At 49.5% G+C, this 19,470-nt stretch overlaps 3 protein-coding genes across 3 annotated transcripts; 1 reads left to right on the top strand and 2 right to left on the bottom strand.

Annotated features, from left to right (window-relative positions):
- The first annotated feature begins 13 nt into the window (after positions 1–13).
- On the top strand, positions 14–3,182 carry LOC101785195 (inactive beta-amylase 9). Its single transcript, XM_004958557.2, has 2 exons — positions 14–1,944; positions 2,031–3,182. The coding sequence occupies exons 1-2, from the start codon at positions 1,252–1,254 to the stop codon at positions 2,910–2,912; spliced, it is 1,575 nt and encodes a 524-aa protein (XP_004958614.1). The 5' UTR covers positions 14–1,251; the 3' UTR covers positions 2,913–3,182.
- Positions 3,183–8,085: 4,903 nt separating this feature from the next.
- Positions 8,086–11,779, bottom strand: LOC101784795 (tubby-like F-box protein 11). The gene is made up of 6 exons (XM_004958556.2): positions 11,017–11,779; positions 10,275–10,362; positions 10,069–10,186; positions 9,746–9,934; positions 8,693–9,161; positions 8,086–8,433 (listed from the first exon to the last, which is right to left on the bottom strand). The coding sequence occupies exons 1-5, from the start codon at positions 11,347–11,349 to the stop codon at positions 8,699–8,701; spliced, it is 1,191 nt and encodes a 396-aa protein (XP_004958613.1). The 5' UTR covers positions 11,350–11,779; the 3' UTR covers positions 8,086–8,433; positions 8,693–8,698.
- Positions 11,780–13,352: 1,573 nt separating this feature from the next.
- LOC101784391 (sodium/hydrogen exchanger 2) lies at positions 13,353–18,425 on the bottom strand. The gene is made up of 14 exons (XM_004958555.2): positions 17,796–18,425; positions 17,566–17,684; positions 16,736–16,833; positions 16,506–16,565; positions 16,363–16,409; positions 16,060–16,254; positions 15,919–15,965; positions 15,760–15,826; positions 15,572–15,672; positions 15,368–15,469; positions 15,152–15,290; positions 15,021–15,083; positions 14,814–14,897; positions 13,353–14,324 (listed from the first exon to the last, which is right to left on the bottom strand). The coding sequence occupies exons 1-14, from the start codon at positions 17,970–17,972 to the stop codon at positions 14,004–14,006; spliced, it is 1,620 nt and encodes a 539-aa protein (XP_004958612.1). The 5' UTR covers positions 17,973–18,425; the 3' UTR covers positions 13,353–14,003.
- Between the last annotated feature and the right edge of the window lie 1,045 nt (positions 18,426–19,470).

Here is a 19,470-nt window from a genome sequence, read left to right as displayed (position 1 = left end):
TGCGAGCAGAAATAATCAACTAGCCTACGTTGGATGCTACGATCGGCAGAAAAGGAAATGTTAGAATCAACATTTGTCTTATAAGAACAAAGCTGAGTCAATAAAAAATGTTGAATTAACAAATTTGTAAAAAGAAAAGATGGGACAGCATTTATTGTAAAATGTTAAATCAACTAAGTTCATAAGTAAAAAAATAAGTTTTAGATATGAGAAACACATCCTGAAGGAATCCATGTCGATAGCAGCTACCCACAAAGGTAAGAGATGGGAGGAAATTGGTCAAAACAAAATTGACCACTAGTTGGCTACGGGTATGTTTGGATCCACCTAGTATTGGAGAAAGCTAGCTTGTAAATTGTGGGTTGTTAAAAATTGGATTGTAAAGAATGTAGAGTTGCAAAACGTTTGGTTCCACCTAAATTGTGGGCTGGTTGTTCACAAGTTGATAGAACTGGAAGGAGACACAGTTTGTAAGATTCCATAAATGTTGTGTCTCGTAAAATTCCATAAATGTAAAATTGATGGATCGTAAAGATCACAATCGGTGGTGTTTGGATCGTAAGATGGATTTGTAAAAGCTGGCTTGCACAATGAGACCAAAATTGTCTTGTATATTTGTTTCCACTCCGATAAGAGAGCTGGATTCCACGGCCCAAAGGGAAAACAAAGGGAAAACAAACATGCCTAAATAGTTGCGCCGAATAGCAAAATCCGTACTAGTTCCCAGCCATTTTGTTTGGTGTAACCTCGCTGTCCATGAGGCGTCAGCATTCAGCAGCCCTGCAGCCGTCCTCGGAACAACAACACTGCCAAGTAGGGTCATCACACGCGACGTGATGGGCCTTCGATCCCAGAGGAAGGCCGCGCAATGATCGATCCAGACCACCGGAGCCCAACCAATCATCGCTCCAAAAGAAACGCGCCCTGAATCGTCGGCCGAGCGGACGGAGCCACAGGATTCGCCGGCCGAACAAGGCAAGGCAAACCACCCCGGGCTCACCTCCGTCCACGCCGCCGACTTCCGCGGCTGTCAACACGCGAGCGGCCACCCCTTGCCCTTTTCCCCGTCCGTTTTTGCCGCCGTCCCTCACCCATAAAATTCCCTGCTCGCCGGGGAAGCGACGCAACCGAGCTGGCCACCGACCAACGACGAACGCTCAACGTAAACGCGACGTGCTTTCCTTTTTGCCGTCGTTTTGCGATTGTGCACGAACAGACCGACATTCCCCCGGCCGATCTGACTTGATCGCCATGGACACCGCGCCGATGCTGCTGCAGCAGCACGCGGCCGCGCCGGCGTCGGGGAGGTGCCTGCTGGGTGGGCGCGCCTCGCCGAACAGGGTCGCGTTCCGACGGTCGCGTCAAGGTGCTGGCGGCTGCAGGGACCTGAGGGCCGGCGGGCTCGGCCAGTTCTTCGGCGCCGGCGATCACAGCAGCAAGAGCCACGAGGTGGACGACCTGGCCCCGGCGAGGCTGTTCGTGGGCCTGCCCATCGACTCGGTCACGGACGGCGCCACGGTCAACAGCGCGGCGGCCGTCGCGGCCGGGATCCGCGCCGTCCGGCTGCTGGGTGCGGACGGCGTGGAGCTGCCCGTGTTCTGGTCCGTGGCGCAGCCGGAGTCGCCGGACCGCTTCTCCTGGGCAGGGTACCTGGCCGTGGCGGACATGGTGCGCGCCGAGGGCCTAAGCCTCCGCGTGTCGCTCCGCGCCCACGGCACCCCCGGCGCCGGCGTCCCCACGCTGCCCTCCTGGGTCAGCGGCGTCGCCGCCGACGACCCCGACATCTTCTTCACCGACCGCTCCGGGGGGCGACACGAGGGATGCCTCTCCTTCGCCATCGACGAGCTCCCCGTGCTCCACGGCAGGTCCCCGCTCCAGCTCTACGAGGCCTTCTTCCGCGGCTTCGCAGCCGCGTTCGACGACTTCTTCGACTCCACCATCACGGTAATGCTTACATTGTTCATTGCTATCAGGACGTGACGCTGGGCGTGTCGCTCCGCGTTTTCACATCCATCCATTGCAATTTGCAGGACGTGACGGTGGGGCTGGGCGTGCACGGCGCGCTCCGGTACCCGTCGTACCCGCCGGGGAGCGACGCCAGCAAGTTCATCGGCGTCGGGGAGTTCCAGTGCTACGACAAGTACATGCTGGCGCAGCTGAGGCAGCACGCCGAGGAGGCCGGGAACGCCATGTGGGGGCTGTCGGGCCCGCACGACGCGCCACGCTACCACGAGTCGCCGGACTCGTGCGGTTTCTTCCGGGAGCGCGGCGGGTCCTGGGAGACCACCTACGGCGACTTCTTCCTCTCGTGGTACGCCGGGCAGCTGGTGGGCCACGGCGACCGCGTCCTGGGCATGGCGGCCGCCGTGTTCGGCGGCAAGCCAGTGGCGCTTTCGGCGAAGATCCCCTTCATGCACTGGTGGCACGGGGCGCTGTCGCGGCCGGCGGAGGCGGCGGCGGGGTTCTACAAGAGCAAAAAGAAGAACGGGTACAGCCCCGTGGCCAAGATGTTCGCGCGCCACGGGTGCACCATGATCGTGCCGGGCATGGACGTGTGCATGAACAAGCAGCACCACAGCGCCGGCTCCAGTCCCGACCAGCTGCTCAAGCAGATCAAGAACGCCTGCCGCCGCCACGGCGCGCGCATCGCCGGCGAGAACGCCTCGCTCGCCATGTCGCACACCAGCAGCTTCTCCCGCATCCGGAGCAACATCCTCACCACCGAGCTCATGCGGCCATGCCACTTCACCTACCAGCGCATGGGAGCGGACTTCTTCTCGCCGGACCACTTCCCCCAGTTCATGGAGTTCGTGCGCAGCGTCGTCTGCGGCGAGTGGGACGAGGACGACGCGCCCGGCGACGAGGACCGCGCCATGGCCGCGTCGGGCAGTGCAAAGGCCAAGGCAGCTTGACTAGCTCATCGTCGATCACCTTGCTCTGTCTGTCACAGTGTCATTAACATGCAAATACTTGTTTCAAAGTTGTAATAATGGTAAATAGTGCTTTTAGCTGAGAAGAGCCAGATGATCCAAGTATTAGTGGATCATGGTTGCCAGTTGTATGATTCTATATGCATTTCATTTGACGATGGTTTTTTTTTGTATTCGGAGGTTTTGTATCTATCTTTGGTCGTATGTATTGTCTCAACATGGATGGGGGCCTTCTCCTTTTTTTTCATTTTACAAGCAATGAAGCAATATGAAACAATAGTTGTGTCGTGATTTTGTCAAACCATCTTGCAATTAGGGAGGCAGTTGGTTGTTCCAATTGGGAACGCTAATCTTTTCCGTCACTACCGCATGTTTTTTTTAAAGGACGGCAAGAGTTTTGCCGAATTTTTCCAAAACCTCCCTCTCCCTAGGAGGAAACAAACCAACGATGCTTGATGCTTAAAGATGGGGGACAAAAGGAACACTAAGCTTCCTGTTGTAGGTCCTGATTGCTGCGCTGTATTGTCCACTGATATTGCCCAACTTCTTCCTTAATTAGGAGTGCCACATCCTCTTGCTCTCTTGATTGAAGGTTGTTCTATTTCGTTCTTTTCATATGTTCCACCAAAAATAAACAAGTCCATCGAAGTAGGATCTGTTCTGCCTTCCGATGAGCCTCCTACTTTGCTTCCACCAATTGTAAATCGAGGATGTCTCAGTCGCTGTTGGCAGATGATGCAGACCGAACCATACTGTAGCGGTGTATGTGCAGTCTTTACATAAATGTGTCGTCGTCTCTAGGGCCATATTGCATAGCTTGCAAATCGGGTCGTTCGACCAGTTCCGCTTTGCTAAATTATCTACCGTTAGGATTTTCCTGTGTAGTAGTATCCAAGCAAAGATCCTGCATTTAGATTTTATTTTAGCCTTCCATATCGGAGTGATGTTGATTTTCCTTGTCCGGCCTTGGAACTGGATGAGGTATGCACTTTTTGTTGAGTATTCTCCATTCTCTGTCCAGCACCACTTAATTTCACCTTCTGTTTCCGGATTGATTTGTTGCATTTGGATTTCCTCCCAAAGATTTGCATATTCTCTGATCTCATCTCCTGTCGTAAGTGGGGAAATTTGGTCTAGTAGTTGACACTAACATGCAGCTTCATTTTGTACTTTTGCTGGTTTATTATATCGAAATTAGTGGTAACATCGTGATTTTTGACAGTCCTCGTCAGATTGGCCATCATTTAAAATGAACAAGCGGATCATCCACTGATGCCAAGCACGGCAAATTCACATCTCTGTCCAAGGGACACAATGAGAGTGAGGAATGCAAGGCAGCGCACAGCAAAGTCCTTCAGATGAGCTAGGCAGCGACAGCTTCTGATTAGCGCGGTAATCGCTACCAAATTGACTAGAGCAGCAGCAGGCTAGCAGCTCCTGGACGGATTTCATTGCTAAACTGGCATGTTGTATTACACCCAGAACGCTTGCCAATGAAAATATTCCTGATGCTTTGACAGCTTGTACGAGCGAGCAGGTCGGCAAGCGGTGGCGGTGAGCTCCCCGTCGTCGCCCGTACTTGACACGAAGCGTGGTGAGGCGGAGCACACATTTGTCGCCGTCACCGACGCACCCCTCCCTGTCAACCCCTTCGCGCGTCACGATCTCGGCAAGGCAGAACCTGCCGGCGCCGCCCATGCAGACAATCTTGGCGTCGATGTGGCGTTCCGGGTGCTCGAGGAACAGCTTCTCCTTGCCCAGCTTCCATCCCGGCGCGGCGGCGCGCCGGCGGCCGAGGTGCGGGACGTCGCAGGAGCAGAGGGACCCGTCCGGCCGGAACATTGAGTCTCCGTGGAGGCCAATCCATGCGCGCAGGCCGGTGTGGTAGTGCCCTTGGCCGACGAATGGCAGCTCCCAGTCGCCGTGGCGCGTCCACCGGCCGTTCTCCGTGCTGTAGGAGAAGGTGCCCAGGCCGCAGTCGCCGCGGATATAGTGGCACCAGACGGACACGAGGAAGGCGCGCCCCCTCGGGTGCAGCGCGTGAGCCCTGACGCCGTCCGGCGACAGCGGGAGCGGGCGGTGGCCATCGCTCCAGAGCCACCGCGCCGGAGAGTAGTCGACGTCCTTGAAGGTATACCAGGGGTACCAGTCCTTGCTCGGTCTGCTGGGCTTCTCGTCCTCATCGTCTTCTTCCAGCCTGAGGCAGTGCAAGCCTCCGATGCAGCAGTACTGGTCCTCGTCGATGAACGGACGATCTAGCGTGGAGCCGTTGTCGATCACGTACAGCATGTTCCCAACTGCCACGGCGACGGTGGCATTACCTTCGCGTAGGCCGTTGGGGAGGTCAGGCAGGACGGACAGCGCCGACGTCTTGGTGTCGAACGTCACGGTGTCGCCGTCCTCGCGGCCGTTGTGCATGGACTCCATGATCCTGGATCCCATGCCGATGACGTGGCGGCCCAGGACGGCGAAGTCATCGGCCATCGAGTAATCTATGCGCACAAGCGGAGGTTTCGGGAGGCGCTGTAGGGTGACGTGGTCGCCGTTGGGGTCGTCGTCCATGTCGACCCTGTGGATGCCGGCCCCGCTCTTGGCGTCGTCCAAGACGAGGTACAGGTGCTTCTTCTGCCGGTTGCGGCGGCCCGGATCACGCCCCGGGCTGCCTGCCGCGAGCTTCCCCTTGGCGGCGGCGGCAGCCTCCCGACGGCCGCCGGACACCCGTGAGGCGGCGGCGCCGCCGAGAACCACGGGCGGCTCGTTGGCATGGCGACGGACGGGGTGGACTTGGGCGGCTCTTTGGCATGATGAGTTCTAGATCGTAGCAGGGGCAGGTCGTCTAGGTATGTAGCTTATATGGGGAGTAATCGGCATTGCTATTTTGGGCCATTCCTGGCCATGTAGTATTCTCTCTTGGTACCACTTGTGTGCTAATGTGTTAGCGTGAGCATAAGCTTTGCGGTGATGTAAAATTGACACATTTTTTTCTTAATGCAATGATGCGCAGCTCTCATGCCTATCAAAATATGATTTTTTGAGTTGCATGAGCAGTCCTTTAGTTTGTTGTTGACTGTCTTCTAGGCTCGTGAACATAGAAGCTGTAGATTGAGAGCTTGGGACCTCATAAACTTGATAAACATGTCATCCCAGGTCCAAATTGTGCGAAATATCCTTACTATCTTGACTTGTCGATATGAAATCTCCATTCTAACATGCACCATATCAGCAGCTGTAGAGGTATTCTGTACAATTTGGATCAGAATGACACATTCAACAAGTTTAAAGACCTCAATACAGGGATTCAAAATTCATAGAAGTAGGTGATGCGCCCGTGTCTGCTTCATGGACTTTGCAGGCTCCCACATGTTCTTCTGCTTCTTCATTTTGGGAGCGTTGTGTGCATGCGGATCAAGTCCTCGTCGCCACCGCGGCGTCCGGGCGCGTCTTTCCCATCCCATGCTAGGTGCCGGTGCGCCGCCGTTTCGGGGACATACGCATGTGGCGGCACGGCCTGCTTTCTCCTCGGCGATCTCTCCAGCCGGCCGAGAACAGGCTCCATGGCAAGCCAGGCGGGGATGGGCACACCGTGCGGCGCAGTTCACCGGCGCACGCACGCACCGAGGCGGCCTCGGGGGTGGACGGTAAATGAAATACCGTCCACCCCCTGGGTGTGGCATCGCCGTAGAATCAGGCTTGAGCGGACAAGATTGGCGCGGGCAATTTTGAAGGGTTTCTTCTTCCTCACTCGACCCCCGGAACTTCGGCGGACGGAACGAGCGGTAATGCAGATCTTCGGGAAGCGACCGGCGGCAGCAAGAAACCTCTGACCCGACGGCAGAGCACCCGTGGCGTCGTCCGGTTACCTGTAACCGTAGCACAGGGATTTCTGAACATGGAGAATTTGCCACGATTTCTGTCTGATGCAGTAATCGCTCCCAAATTGGCTAGAGCAGCTCTTGAACGGATTTCATTGCTCAACTCGCACAGCCCAGTTATGTGAATTGCTAACCTGTGTGCAGTGGTGAATTCGTGTTGGCATGCTTGTCATGTCACGCCCAGAATGCTTGCCAATGAAAGCGGTCGTGATGGCTGGACATCTTGTACGAGCGAGCAGTGGTGGTGAGCTCCCCGTCGTCGCCGTACTCGACGCGGAACGTGGTGAGGCGGAGCACGCATCTGTCGCCGTCCCCGAGGCGTTCCTCCCAGCTGACCCCCTCGCGCGTCAAGATCTCGACGAGGCAGAACCTGCCACCGCCGCCCATGTGGACGAGCTTGGCGTCGACGTGCCGCTCTGGGTCCTCGAGGAACAGCCTCTCCTTGCCGAGCTTCCATCCCGGCGCGGCGGCGCGCCTGCGGCCGAGGTGCGGGACGTCGCAGGAGCAGAGGTACCCGTCCGGCTCGTATCCTTCGCCGCCATGTAGGCCGACCCATGCGCGCAGGTCGCCGTCGTAGTGCGCCTGGCCGACGAACGGCAGCTCCCAGTCGCCGTGGCGCGCCCCACCGGCCGCGCTCCGTGTCGTAGGAGAAGGTGTCCCGGCCGCGGTGGCCGCGGATAAAGTTGCAGTGGACGGAGACGAAGAAGGCGCGTCCCCTCGGGTGTAGCGCGTTCACGCTCACGCCGTACGGCGACAGCGGAAGCGCACGGTGGCCGGCGCTCCAGCTCCACCGCGTCGGGAACGGGAAGTAGTCGAGGGAGGTATACCAATCCCACTCGTCCTTGTTGTCTGATCTGCTGGGCTTGCCGTCCTCTTCTTCCAGCCTGAGGCGGCGCAGGCCTCCCACGCAGTACTCGTCGTCGTCGTCGATGAAGTCTATCTCCGATCCGTTCTCGATCACGTACAGCATGTTCCCGACGGCCACGGCGACGATAACAGTACTGTTGCATATTCCAATGGGGAGGTCAGGCAGGACGGCCAGCGCCGACGTCTTGGTGTCGAACGTAACCTAGGGCGAACCAAACCATAGGATGACGACGGAGGATCCGTGTTTTCCGCGTGGATCCATTGGTTTGTTCGGTTGGCCTAACCTGCCCTCAGAAAAAAAAAAAGGAGAAAGAAGGGGAAAAATTGACCCTGTTCATCGACTGTGCACAGTAGTACTACTACAATCATACAACGTTACTAGTTGTTGCAACACTGAACAAACAGGGAGAAAAACATGTTTTGAACCCTTCTCAATATATTCAGATGTGATGCCTTCTGGCATCTCAGAAGGGTCATTCGAAATAGCAGGTTGCATTGCACAGATATATAGATACAAATATGATCTCACTTGTAATCTGAACTCAAGCGCTGAAATGAAACGAAATAGTAGAGGACACTCTTGGTGTTCACACTTGCCAACACTCATAAAATCCACTCCAGCTAGATTGCTATTTACATCACGACATTATAGATAGAACAGAAGTATCCCACTCTATTCCCAAACTCTCCGGCTTGAAACTCAAGTAATATGCCTTCTTGATGTCTTTTGTTCTACATTCTATGATTATCAATCTGCCCTGCACCTGCAGGAAAATGAGATCTGAAAGTAAATAAAACGGTTTGGGTTGAAATATATGTGTGTGTAGAAACCCCATGCTGGTGATGGAGAGCATTTAAAAAGATAAATTGGTGGTAGATATAACAAACAGCTGGCTAAAATCTTGGATTGAATATGTGTGTGAGCAGTTTTGAAAATGGACCACCAGCCCATCAGCACAGAAGAATCAATAACTGAGCCATTTGGCAAGTCAAGAAAGGGGGAAAAGCAAGAAAGAATCATACCTTGACTCATTCACAACCGATTTTGGTGTCAAAGCTGCTCAGGCAGATGGCAAATGCCTGAAATGCAGAGATGGGATAACGGTAGTCCATGGTGAACAGGTCCTTCCCTACCTTGCCAAACTGGAGTATAACGTCGTCATCCTCCTGGTTACTTGGAGTTGGAGCACTCTCACCTGAAGCCACCAACTGGAAGTTCTTTACGGACGCAACCGTTACCCGCCCATGGAAATTGAGGCACCAGCACTGAAGCTGTTGATGCCAACTTGGAGACTTGTTCTTCAGCGCCACCTTACTTTCATTCTGAGCACCTGAACTATCCAGTTGACCTGATTTCGATCTGAAGAATGGAACTGATGCAAAAGAGCTAGAGTTACTAGATGGAAATTCAGTCTGCGTGGGAGCAGTCCCTCCTTCTTTAATCGCTGATGCAGGGATAGAATCCATAACACAATTCATCTTTCTTGGCCCCCTGCAAAACATTAGAGTACGCCAGACAAACTTTTCAGCTCTCCTGTGATAAACCAGCCGTCAGCAGCTAAACTATTTTTCTATTGCGTTACATTAAACCCATAGCTCTACTTTCTAACCACCAAGTTCTGGCTTTAGATTCTGTAAGTAAATATCTAAGGTTGTATTACTACTGAGCAAGATGTTTCTTCAAGTAAGATGCATGCTAATGCTAGAGGCAATGTAAAAATTTATAAACCTAAGCAGGTCCTGAAATGTAACTGCTCCACTCTGCCTTTGAATCTGATTATTTTAATAAGTAAGTACGTCATAAAGACATTTCTGCAGTTTTATGTTAGCTCAGTAGCTAGTAACAGCAGTTCTGTACAATAAGATTTTTATCAGCAATTCAGTTAGCAGGTATTATGATCAATAGGGAAAAAATAAAGAACTTTCCAATGCTGTAGCAGTACTTCCAATGAGATTATAAATGACAGAAATAAAAATGGATTCAAATGATAATCTATTCGAACTGAACGTCGTCTTGGAAAGAAACATGAACCTAACATTGGCAGAACAGAAGTTCTATCACAAGGTTTGCCATACCTAGAACCCAAGACATTCACTTCATAAGAAATGTGGGAAACTGGATAGTTCCCAGCAGGCGGACCACCCTTCATGGGAGAAACTTGGGCTGAACCGATCATGTGTGCAGATGGACCCTTTGAAACCACAGCTCCGGCACAAGGTGGATGAGCATCATAGACAGTAAATTTTGTGCCTAGGAAGTTTGATCTGTTTAACAAAGAAGAATATGTTACTCCGAGATCTCTGTCGTAACACTACCTCTGTTACCATGCACAGCATTGAAAGAACATAGGTCATAGCTTTCATACACCAATATCTGTTTCTTGAACTTGAAGCCTCACCTTAACTTGCCAAGATAGGTACCATTCCCCTTTGAATCAAGCGAAATCAGATATTCAGTGCATGAAGGTCTACGGTATTTGCGTGCAGCAAGTAGGAATTTCCCATCATCAACTAATGCTACAGAATGAAAAAACATTTGTTCCATTAACAATGAGCACATCCACGTGGTACATGCCTAAGAGGATACATGGGGGGAAGGCCATACCGTCAGTGACTCCAAGGCACAGAAAATATGACTGAGTAGCCCGGTTCCTCCTAATGAAACATTTGACAGGGGCATCCCTTGGGCCAGGCTGCAGGTTACAAAGATGAACTTGCGAGTTTAAATTAAAAGAAATCTATGAGAAAAATTCTAAAGTCAATGAAAACTCAAATCAAACGTCACTTCTCTTATATTACAATGGCAATAAGTCTCCTGTTCAACACAGCCAACTCTAATAAGAAGTCAACTAGTGTGGTAAGGTATCATTTGACCGTGCATACGTGATGCTAAACCTTCCCTGAATTAGCCCAACGAACAAGTCATCGAGAATTGTCCATTAACCTGACTTCCTCTGGTTACAGAATAAAATATAGGCCTATCTAATCTTGTGGACAATTTTTTAGTACTCCAGAACTGAAAAATTAAACAAATATGACCAGGTAAGTACCAAAAATAGATTTTTGCAAGATAATATCTTGCAGTGACAACGAAGGCAAACCACCTTTGGGTCGCAGACGCAACGTGGACATGGAGGATTGGCCATTGCAACTTCAGGAAAATGATGGATGCAATATGGACCAAGGCACCGTCACTATCAATTACTAAGCAAGGTGAAAAATTCCGGTGATACTGAGAATTTTTATGCAAAACAGGGAATAGACATGAATGAGAACTGTAGCACTTTCAGCAGTATCAGCAGCATGATCACCGAGCAGAGAGATTCAGAGTTCGTGGGAAGCCATACCTGCTTGAGAGAGATGGGGAAGGTGAGCTTCCCAGACGCCTCCGGCACGGGCACGATCTCCTTCACGGTGCCCCTCCAGCCACGGCAGACGCCGGCGCACGCCACGACGGCCCCGCGTCCCGGCCACCGCGCCTCCCCTGCCTCGACCTTCGCCAGCACCACCCGCAGGAGCTCCGGGGGCACCTGCGCCCACGAGCTCTCCCGCATCGCTGCCTCGTCCGGCTCCACTCGCTGGACGCGGCCCGTGCTCTGCGACCGCGACCGCAGCAGGCCGCGCCGCGAGATGGCGCCGATCTCGCCCTTCATCTCCTGGATCATGCTGCTGAAAGGCATCGCCTTTCGCGTCCTCCTCACCAGAACCAAAACCAAACCCCCCAAGAACTCCCGTATGATCCAATTCCGAAACCCAATTCCACAAAATATACGAGCTTTCGGGTGAAGCAAGAATGATGGATGAAAATTGGGGTCTTTATGAATTGTGACAGGATCTAGGGTCTAGGCCATGAGTAATCTTCAGGGTTCAGACTTCAGAAGACTGCAGGTGGTGGGGGCATGGAGAGATGGGAAGCTTCCTGCGTTGTGTTGATATGGATGTGGGGATTGATTGGGCTTGTGAGCACTGAGCAGTGAGGGAATTGGGGGGATGTGACCTTGTCCTACTCCTTGTGGTGGGCAGAGACAAAGGATGTGAAGTGGAGCCTTCCGTGACCATGGGGTTTTGTGGATGTTTACCTTACCTGCCGAGGAGGGAAGGAAGCAGAAGCTGGGTGGGGAACAGTAGCCAGTAGGTGTAGATAAAAACCTAGCAGTCTTTATCGATCTCAACAGCGTCTGCGTGTGCGTGTGAATGCGTAGCAAAAAAAAATCTACTCTCCCACCCACATCCACATGGGACTTTGTCCTCCATTTTGCAGCAATGGGATATGAGATTCTACTGCAGCACTCTGACAAAACAAAGACACTCCTTTCTGACTGAAATTCTTTCTGAGCTCTGATCAGCCAGTCAAAAGCATCTTCAGTACAAGAGATAACATTGCTTTTCTGCTTCCCTCTTTCTTTCAGAATTATAAAAAGCTGATATCTTTGTTGGAGTAGTTTGGAGTAGCTGGTAAAGTGGGAAATTCTCCTCCTACTGTTCCAATATCCAATTTATTAAAGCATTGCACTTGCAACACCCAGCTATCCCATCTTGATGCAGAGTTATGGGCCTACCAGGGTAGTAGGGAGATGTCACCGTCATTGCCTGGAAGGGAGGAAGTACTTGCAATGCATGTGTGATATCTGCATGTTCTGGTGCTGGCCCTCTTGATTGCTCCTGCAAAAATTGCCTGCGGCATGGATGAAAACTCGAGAGAGTAGTTCAACTTGAATTCCTCTCTCTGCAGATATGAAACAAATGCTGCTTGATCTGACGCTTCAGAGCCTAACCACAACATGGACTGTCTATCTCAGCTTAGGGACCCGGCCATTCAAGTCTTCTGACTGCGCTGTGGTTTCACATCTCAAAGATGCAATCCTGCGAAAGGAACCAAACTGCCGAACGAGTGAGGAAAAGAGCTCATCAATTGCGTTTGGGTGCTTGAAGATGCAGCGCAGTTTCCACCCTACACCAAAATGGTGTTGCTGCAACCGCTACATGTGGCTGGCTTTCTGCCATGCGTTGAGCAAAAACCAACCTTGCAGATTTTCATACGTAACTGTCATCAAGGCACAAAGACACTGCTTACATGCCATGATCTCCCATCTTCTTAAACTCTGAAATACTAATCACTAGATTGTTTGGGGTAGTGGTTTCTTTTTTATTTTATAATTCCAGGGGAGGACCCCCAGTTCGATTGCATTGCAAAAGAACAAAGTAGCAAGGTTTTAGCACATCGTAGTGTTTACAAGCTTGTTCAGACTCATTAGAAAAGATATCAAGCATCATGCCTCCGATGCACGACGCTGTGATCAGGGTATTGGTTTCAGTGATAAAAAAAACGTGTCACTAAATTCTTGTTCAGTGCAAGGTTAGTTGGGAGCATGCGCTTTTGTTGGGACATCTTTGCATATCAAGATGCCAGCGCATGGTTGCTCCAGAGCATGCTAGAAAAGTAAAACAAAGTGTCTTATATGCTGGCTTCTATGGCTTATTCAGGACAGCAACTTAATGGACGAATTATTTTGATGTTGACAAGGTGCAACTGTGCCAATATGTGCACTGAAATTTCACAAAATCACACGCCAGAACATTCTGACAGCATCAAATGCAGAGACCCAAATGCAAAAATGAAGCTTGCAGTAGTAGTACTTTTTTGAAAAATAGCAGTAGTAGTACTAAAAAGAACAAACACAGGTATCGTAACTGGTATCTTCACTTTGTATTTTAAGTTCCCTCGTTTCATCCAACCAAGAAGATCTCTCATCTTACACGCCAAACCAACTTTAAAATCAGAACAAGAAAGAAAAAATAAAATTGCAAGGAGGTCTGGAGGTCACCAGCTCGGGTATGGCCAGAACCACACACACAGGTCCACAGCAACGGACCACGGGAGTCCAGCCAGGTGGATGGGCCCGTATTTTTCGTTCAGATTTCCGATCCATCAACGCACATGGGCCAGAATTTCGGCTCATACAAATTTCAAACATAACCTACCTAGTTGTACAGTCCTCTGAAAAAGGTAGTTGTACAGGCCTATATTTATAAGATAAAAATGGGTGTTTTTATCTACAAAATGTACAAGCCTTTGTTATACAATAACTCAAACCCCAAAATTTTCAGGAGTCATCTTCTTCATCCTGTTGATCCCAACCAACTAGCCCTCCATTTGAAGTTTTGAACTATAAGCTGAAGGTCCCTCTTCACCATTGCTGAGGGACTATACCATCTGAAGTTCTGAACAACATAAGCTTCATCATCTGATTGTCAGCAGCCAGACTCTATTCACCAAAAACATGCCTTCCTCTCTTGACTCTTGGTGCCAAATTCTTTGTTTTCTTGGCAGCGTTCACCGTCCACCATGGACACTCTGCTCGGTGGGTGATCCGGGGGAGAAGGGCACGAAGCCACGACCGCCGAACATGGGCCGCATCAGCGCGTCATCAAACTTGCGCCAGTAGTAGTGGACGGTGTGAGTCGGCTTGCTAAGGAGCATCCGAAGGCTGGACGGTCTGACAATGTTAGCAGTGGCCGTCTCGAGGTCGGAGCCCTGCATGCTCGTCAGGAGAGGGGAATGCAGGGACTTGGGCGAAGACGGCTCGGAGGTGACGGTATTGCTGGAGGCAGGGAGCAGGAACCGGATCAATGGCTTCGTCATCATCCCGAACACCTGGTAAACATTGCAAAGTTTCAGAAGCACTCATAGAATAAAGTTGGTTGCCATATTCATTCTTTTTAGCAAACATGGTTGCTATATTCATATGACCGTAGTTCTCAAAAGAAATACTTGTGGCCATGAAAGACAAGAGCAGATAGCATTTCTTCAGCTATTTTTATATTTCGAAAGCCATGCTGTGAACAGGAGTAATCAAAGAAAGCAGGGTGATCTCTTCAGAAGGGGTAAGAATAATAGGGGACCATATTATGAGTTCTTATAACATAACCTTGCATTCCTGTCAGTTATCTATTTAGAAAGGATAAGATCTTGTTCACTACCACAAGCTTCCAGATTTAATTCCCATGACACTGACTGGTTTGATGTGACAATCGACCTGGAGCTTTTTTGGGTTAACTCAATGGTGAATATATCCATGTCAGGGCATACTACATGATAAGCTGACACATTGCATTATACGAATATTGGAACAAGATGACTCACCATGGTGCTAAATAGGACGACAGTGATTGTGCTGGTGATCATTATCGCATTGCCGTGCAGCTGAGTGTGTCCAGATCTTGTGAACTGCAATTCCAAGAGGAAGAATTAAACTTGGAGAAAAAGAACTTAAGATACTTCTACAGGGAACTGGCGTGAAGTTGAATTAGGAAAAAAAAAAGTGAAGTTGAATTAGGCAAAAAAAAAAACCTTGTTGTAAGCAAGAGCAATGGACACGGCGCCTCTCATCAGCCCAGCCCACCATATTACAATCTGTTGAAAAAAAACTGTTACAAAATGACGTCATTTCAGCAAAAAAAAAGATCTAAACAATTGCTCACCTGTTGTCTCCAGGTTATTTTCTCCAAAGGTGTCTTTTTCGTTAAGTTGGACAAGAAAGATAGGGGAAAAACAAAAGCAGCTCTTCCCACCAGAACTAATCCTAGTAAAATTGAGCTTATGCCAATGGATTTTCCGGGGCTGCAAATGGTAAACAACAAAACTGAGTATTCATAAATAAAAAAAGGTATTTATAGCTGAAAGTACATTAAACTGACCTGTCACTGGCAAACTCCCACTTTTCGATATCAAGCGCATCCATACCAACATACAGGAAAAGGAAAGTCTCGGCAATGAAGGACAAAGTTGCAAAGGCATGCCTGAGTAGATAAAAAAAGTCCAAAGAAAATCAATTGGTATCTTTTTATTTAACTTGCTATGGACATTACTGGTGGAATAAATTATGGAGTGAATATAATTACTTGGTTGTCACTCTTGAGCTCTCTGTCACATTATGCCAAGTGTAGTGTGACATCACAATACCACAGAAAAACACAGTGAGAATGCCACTCAAGTCTAGCAACTGCCAAGACCAAAGAAGAGCAAGTTAATATAAAATAGTACTAAAAAATAAATCTAATTTTCATTCTGTATCTAGTCAGAGGCGCACCTCAGCCAGCATATATGAGAGGTAAGCCATGAGCATCATAAGCGCAACCTCACGGTCAGTGGAATGCCTGAAATCGAGCCAACAAACAACAAAACTTAATCTAGACTGATATTATTGATCTGCTTTTTGTCAACAAAAGGTTTTATTAGGTAAACGGACCTTCCAATGTATAATTTCTTGATCATGTAAGCACTGAGCAATCCAACCTGCCAATGGCATATCAAATATTAACGTGTTTTGTCCAGTAATCCAATGGAGTTTGTAAAAATAGAAGTAGATGATGCTTAAGAATCAACTTACAAACACTCCAAGGAAGGTGCTTGACAGAAATAGATAACAAAAATTCCCCAAGAACTTCAGCACAACGGCTACGTCAATGTGGTTAAGATCAAAGTTCTGGAGCGCATTGAAGAGCACAACTGATGTGGCGTCATTCACAACTCCTTCACCAAATACAAGACTGTACAAAAGGGGTGTCTCATCCTGATTGAGGACCTGTTTTCAAAACAAGATCAGTACTACGCATTACACAATACTATGTATGGTCCAGGTTTATCTCAAGACGCGAATTGAAAAGATCATGAGATTGTCCCCGGAACCAACCTGCAATGTGCAGACAGAATCTGTTGCAGAAAAGATCGCTCCAATTGCTGCAATTATGACAGAGCAGAAAGAGATGAGGCTCACATGGTGACACCATTATTTCCAGGGAGAGCATCATGTCGGAAAAGGCAGTGATGGCTTACCAAGGAAATCCCCAACATCTAGCGTCCCAATGTTCATTCTGCTGAATATTGCTATGGCACCTGAAATATAGTAATCGGGTGTCAGACAGTCAGACATGTCCAAAAGGTGGTAGTGGTACAGCACAACATAAAAGCCAACCTAATTACAAGGCCACCTTTGTTACAGGTTGTAAATCTATTTACTACAAAACTCGCGAGATAGTTACCATCAGTTCCTGGAAATAACATACCGAGAGAGATCGTGAAGAAGGATATCATTGTCCCAACAGCACCAAATAATGTGATTGTCATGAAATTCCGGAAGAATTGCTTCTTCTTTACCTGGAAGCTGGTGAGGAAATATTTGTGAGAACCTTGTGTGCTTATACGGATAAGCCATGAAAGAACTGTTAAACGGGGGTCCTATTCTGAACTCGAAAGACTCTTCAGTTTCTGTTAAAAGGGTGTCCTACTCTTCTTGTGAATTCTAAAGACCCTTCAGTTTTTGCCTAGGGCTTCACATAGTCTACAGCATTCAACTTCAATCCTACTAATACACCAGTAACCTTCAGAGGAGAATTTTTAAATGCTCCAACAAACTCAAGACTATCATGGCTTGGGGTGTTTCAAAAACTGACCAGATAATGACCAGTCCTTCATGGCTAGCACTGACCGATAAAATAGTATGAATGAAGACCTGTCCTATTGTACAGTCATTCTAGGACAGTAAACTTGAGTGCTAGTAATAAAGAATCAGATTTTGTTTTTCAGTTTCACGAGCATGGGGCAAGGGCCAAAGTTTCCAATCAGCAGTTGCAGCTGGCAAGCAGGTCTGTTTGCCAGGGATAAGAAGCGGAATAAAAGACGAATACGGCATGCAAGTATGAGCCAGACATTTCTAAGAAGATGGACAGCTAGGCCCAGAAGAAAAAAAACAAGATTGAAACCAGCCTGCTCCACTTCGTCTTGTCTACTGTGCACGCACACACAGATCGATTCTCCAGGAAACCTTAACTACGACTGCTACATCCAGAATCAAATTCAGCAAAGCATGTCGCAAGAACACGGTCGTTTGGCTTACCCGGCATTGAAGATGATTGGAGGGAGGAGATAGATGAAGAAGAGGTCCTCGCTGAAGACGAGGATGTGCGAGCTCTTCCCCTTGGTCGTCAGCAGGATCACCACGCCGGTGCACAGCCCCTGTCACAGCCAAAGGAAACATCGACGAGCATTATCAGCACCGGCGTCGGGCTCCGGCCGGCGGCATTCGCCGGGATAGCAACAAAACATGCAGCAGAGCGGTGTGCTTACGATGATGAGAGCGGTGATGGACTCGTTGACCCACCGGTTCTCCTCGAGGAGGTGGCCGAGGACGATGCAGGCGCAGAGCAGCGCCACGAACAGGTTGATGGACACCACCGACGCGTGGTCGGAGGTCGAGCCCACCACGCCCAGGCGCACCAGCTGCGCCACCACGCCGAGCCCCATGCCGCCCGGCGATACGGCGGCGACGACTGACGGGAGAAGGATTAATCCCCCCGCCGCAGCCGCGGAGAAGATGCGAAGTTTAGCCCCCGCCGAGCTCGGCCTTTAGCTCCGGGGAAATGGCTAATTTTGGCCGGGAAAAACTCCCACGGCGACGCTGGCCGCGCGCAGGCTGCTCAAGATAGCGGGAACTCGTCGGCAGGGGAAAAATCGAAGCTTTTGTTTCCCCTCGTGCGCCGCCGTTCCCGGGGGCAAGGAATCCCGAGGAAACCGGAAAATCCGGCGAAGGGAAGAAGATTCAGAGGCGGGCGAGCAGAGCAAGAGGGCACAGAATCGTCGCGCGAATGGCAACCACGGCGAGCTGGCTGGGCTGGGATGGCGAATCGGCTTGGAAATCTGGCTATCTCTTTCCTCCTCCTCGAGACCTCTCGGTTGGTTTCGCGCGAGCGCTCTGAAACTTTTCGTATTTCGGTTGCGCTTGCCGTATTTAAAGCGGATGGGGCTCGTGGGGGAGGGGCACGTGGAAGGCTGGTATTGGCTGGTAATGGTGTTTGGTGTTCGAATTGTGCAGCGGGTGGTCCTGGTTTTAACCCAGCCGTGATCTGTCCGACAACCCTGTGCGGCTGTGGACGATCTGGATCGCCCAGGTGGATCCACTGTGCCCACCCGTCTTTGCAGCTTGGAACCGGGTGGATTTTGCTCCAGTTTATCTGTTTTTTTTCCCTGAAAAATCCATCTAAGCAGTGTTTTGAGATGATTCAGCACGCTAAATATGCTCTTTACATGATATAGTTGTGTGATTGTGTCCTTTCTCTTTCTCTCTTTTCCGCATGGGAAACCTAACAATTTACTATTTTTTTTTGTGCGGATATCATCATGTGCTAACTTCCCTCTTTTTGTTTTCTTTTTGAGAAAGGTGCTAAACTACCCTCTACCATCATTTTGTGGTACTAGATCCTTTATAAAAAAATTAAAATGTACTCGGCTGGCTTACCAAATTCGTGGCACGGCCAATTGGATGTCTAGATTTTTCTCCAACGGGATCACGTACTTTCTATGCATCTTACATGCACACTTTGTTCGTATTGTCTATTTTCAAGAAGCCATGTAAATAGAAAAAAAAAGGTCGCTGCTGTTGCAAAAATTAACCTTTCTACTAACACATTAGATTAAGAGTGATTAAATTTTATCTCTAATTCCTCTCCCTCTCCCCTCCATTCATTTCGTTCCCGGTGCCTTTATTTGACTGCAAACTAAAGCCTTTGCTACTCGTGATCAATTGATGGTCCAATGAATGTTGATGGGGTTGCATCAAGTTGATGATAAGGCCATTCTCAATAGAGGTTTTATGGGCAATAAATGAGATGCCATGTAGGCAGTTTTGATGACATGACATACTATTTATAAAGTGAGAGAAGAAACTAGTTCATGAGGATGAAACTATGTGTATACTGTTTCCAACACAAAATGTGTCTTGCATGTAATCTTGGAAACAACAAAA

The sequence above is a fragment of the Setaria italica genome, chromosome II (genome assembly GCF_000263155.2).
Source record: "Setaria italica strain Yugu1 chromosome II, Setaria_italica_v2.0, whole genome shotgun sequence".
NCBI lineage: Eukaryota > Viridiplantae > Streptophyta > Magnoliopsida > Poales > Poaceae > Setaria > Setaria italica.
This window is presented reverse-complemented; position numbering and strand designations above follow the sequence as displayed.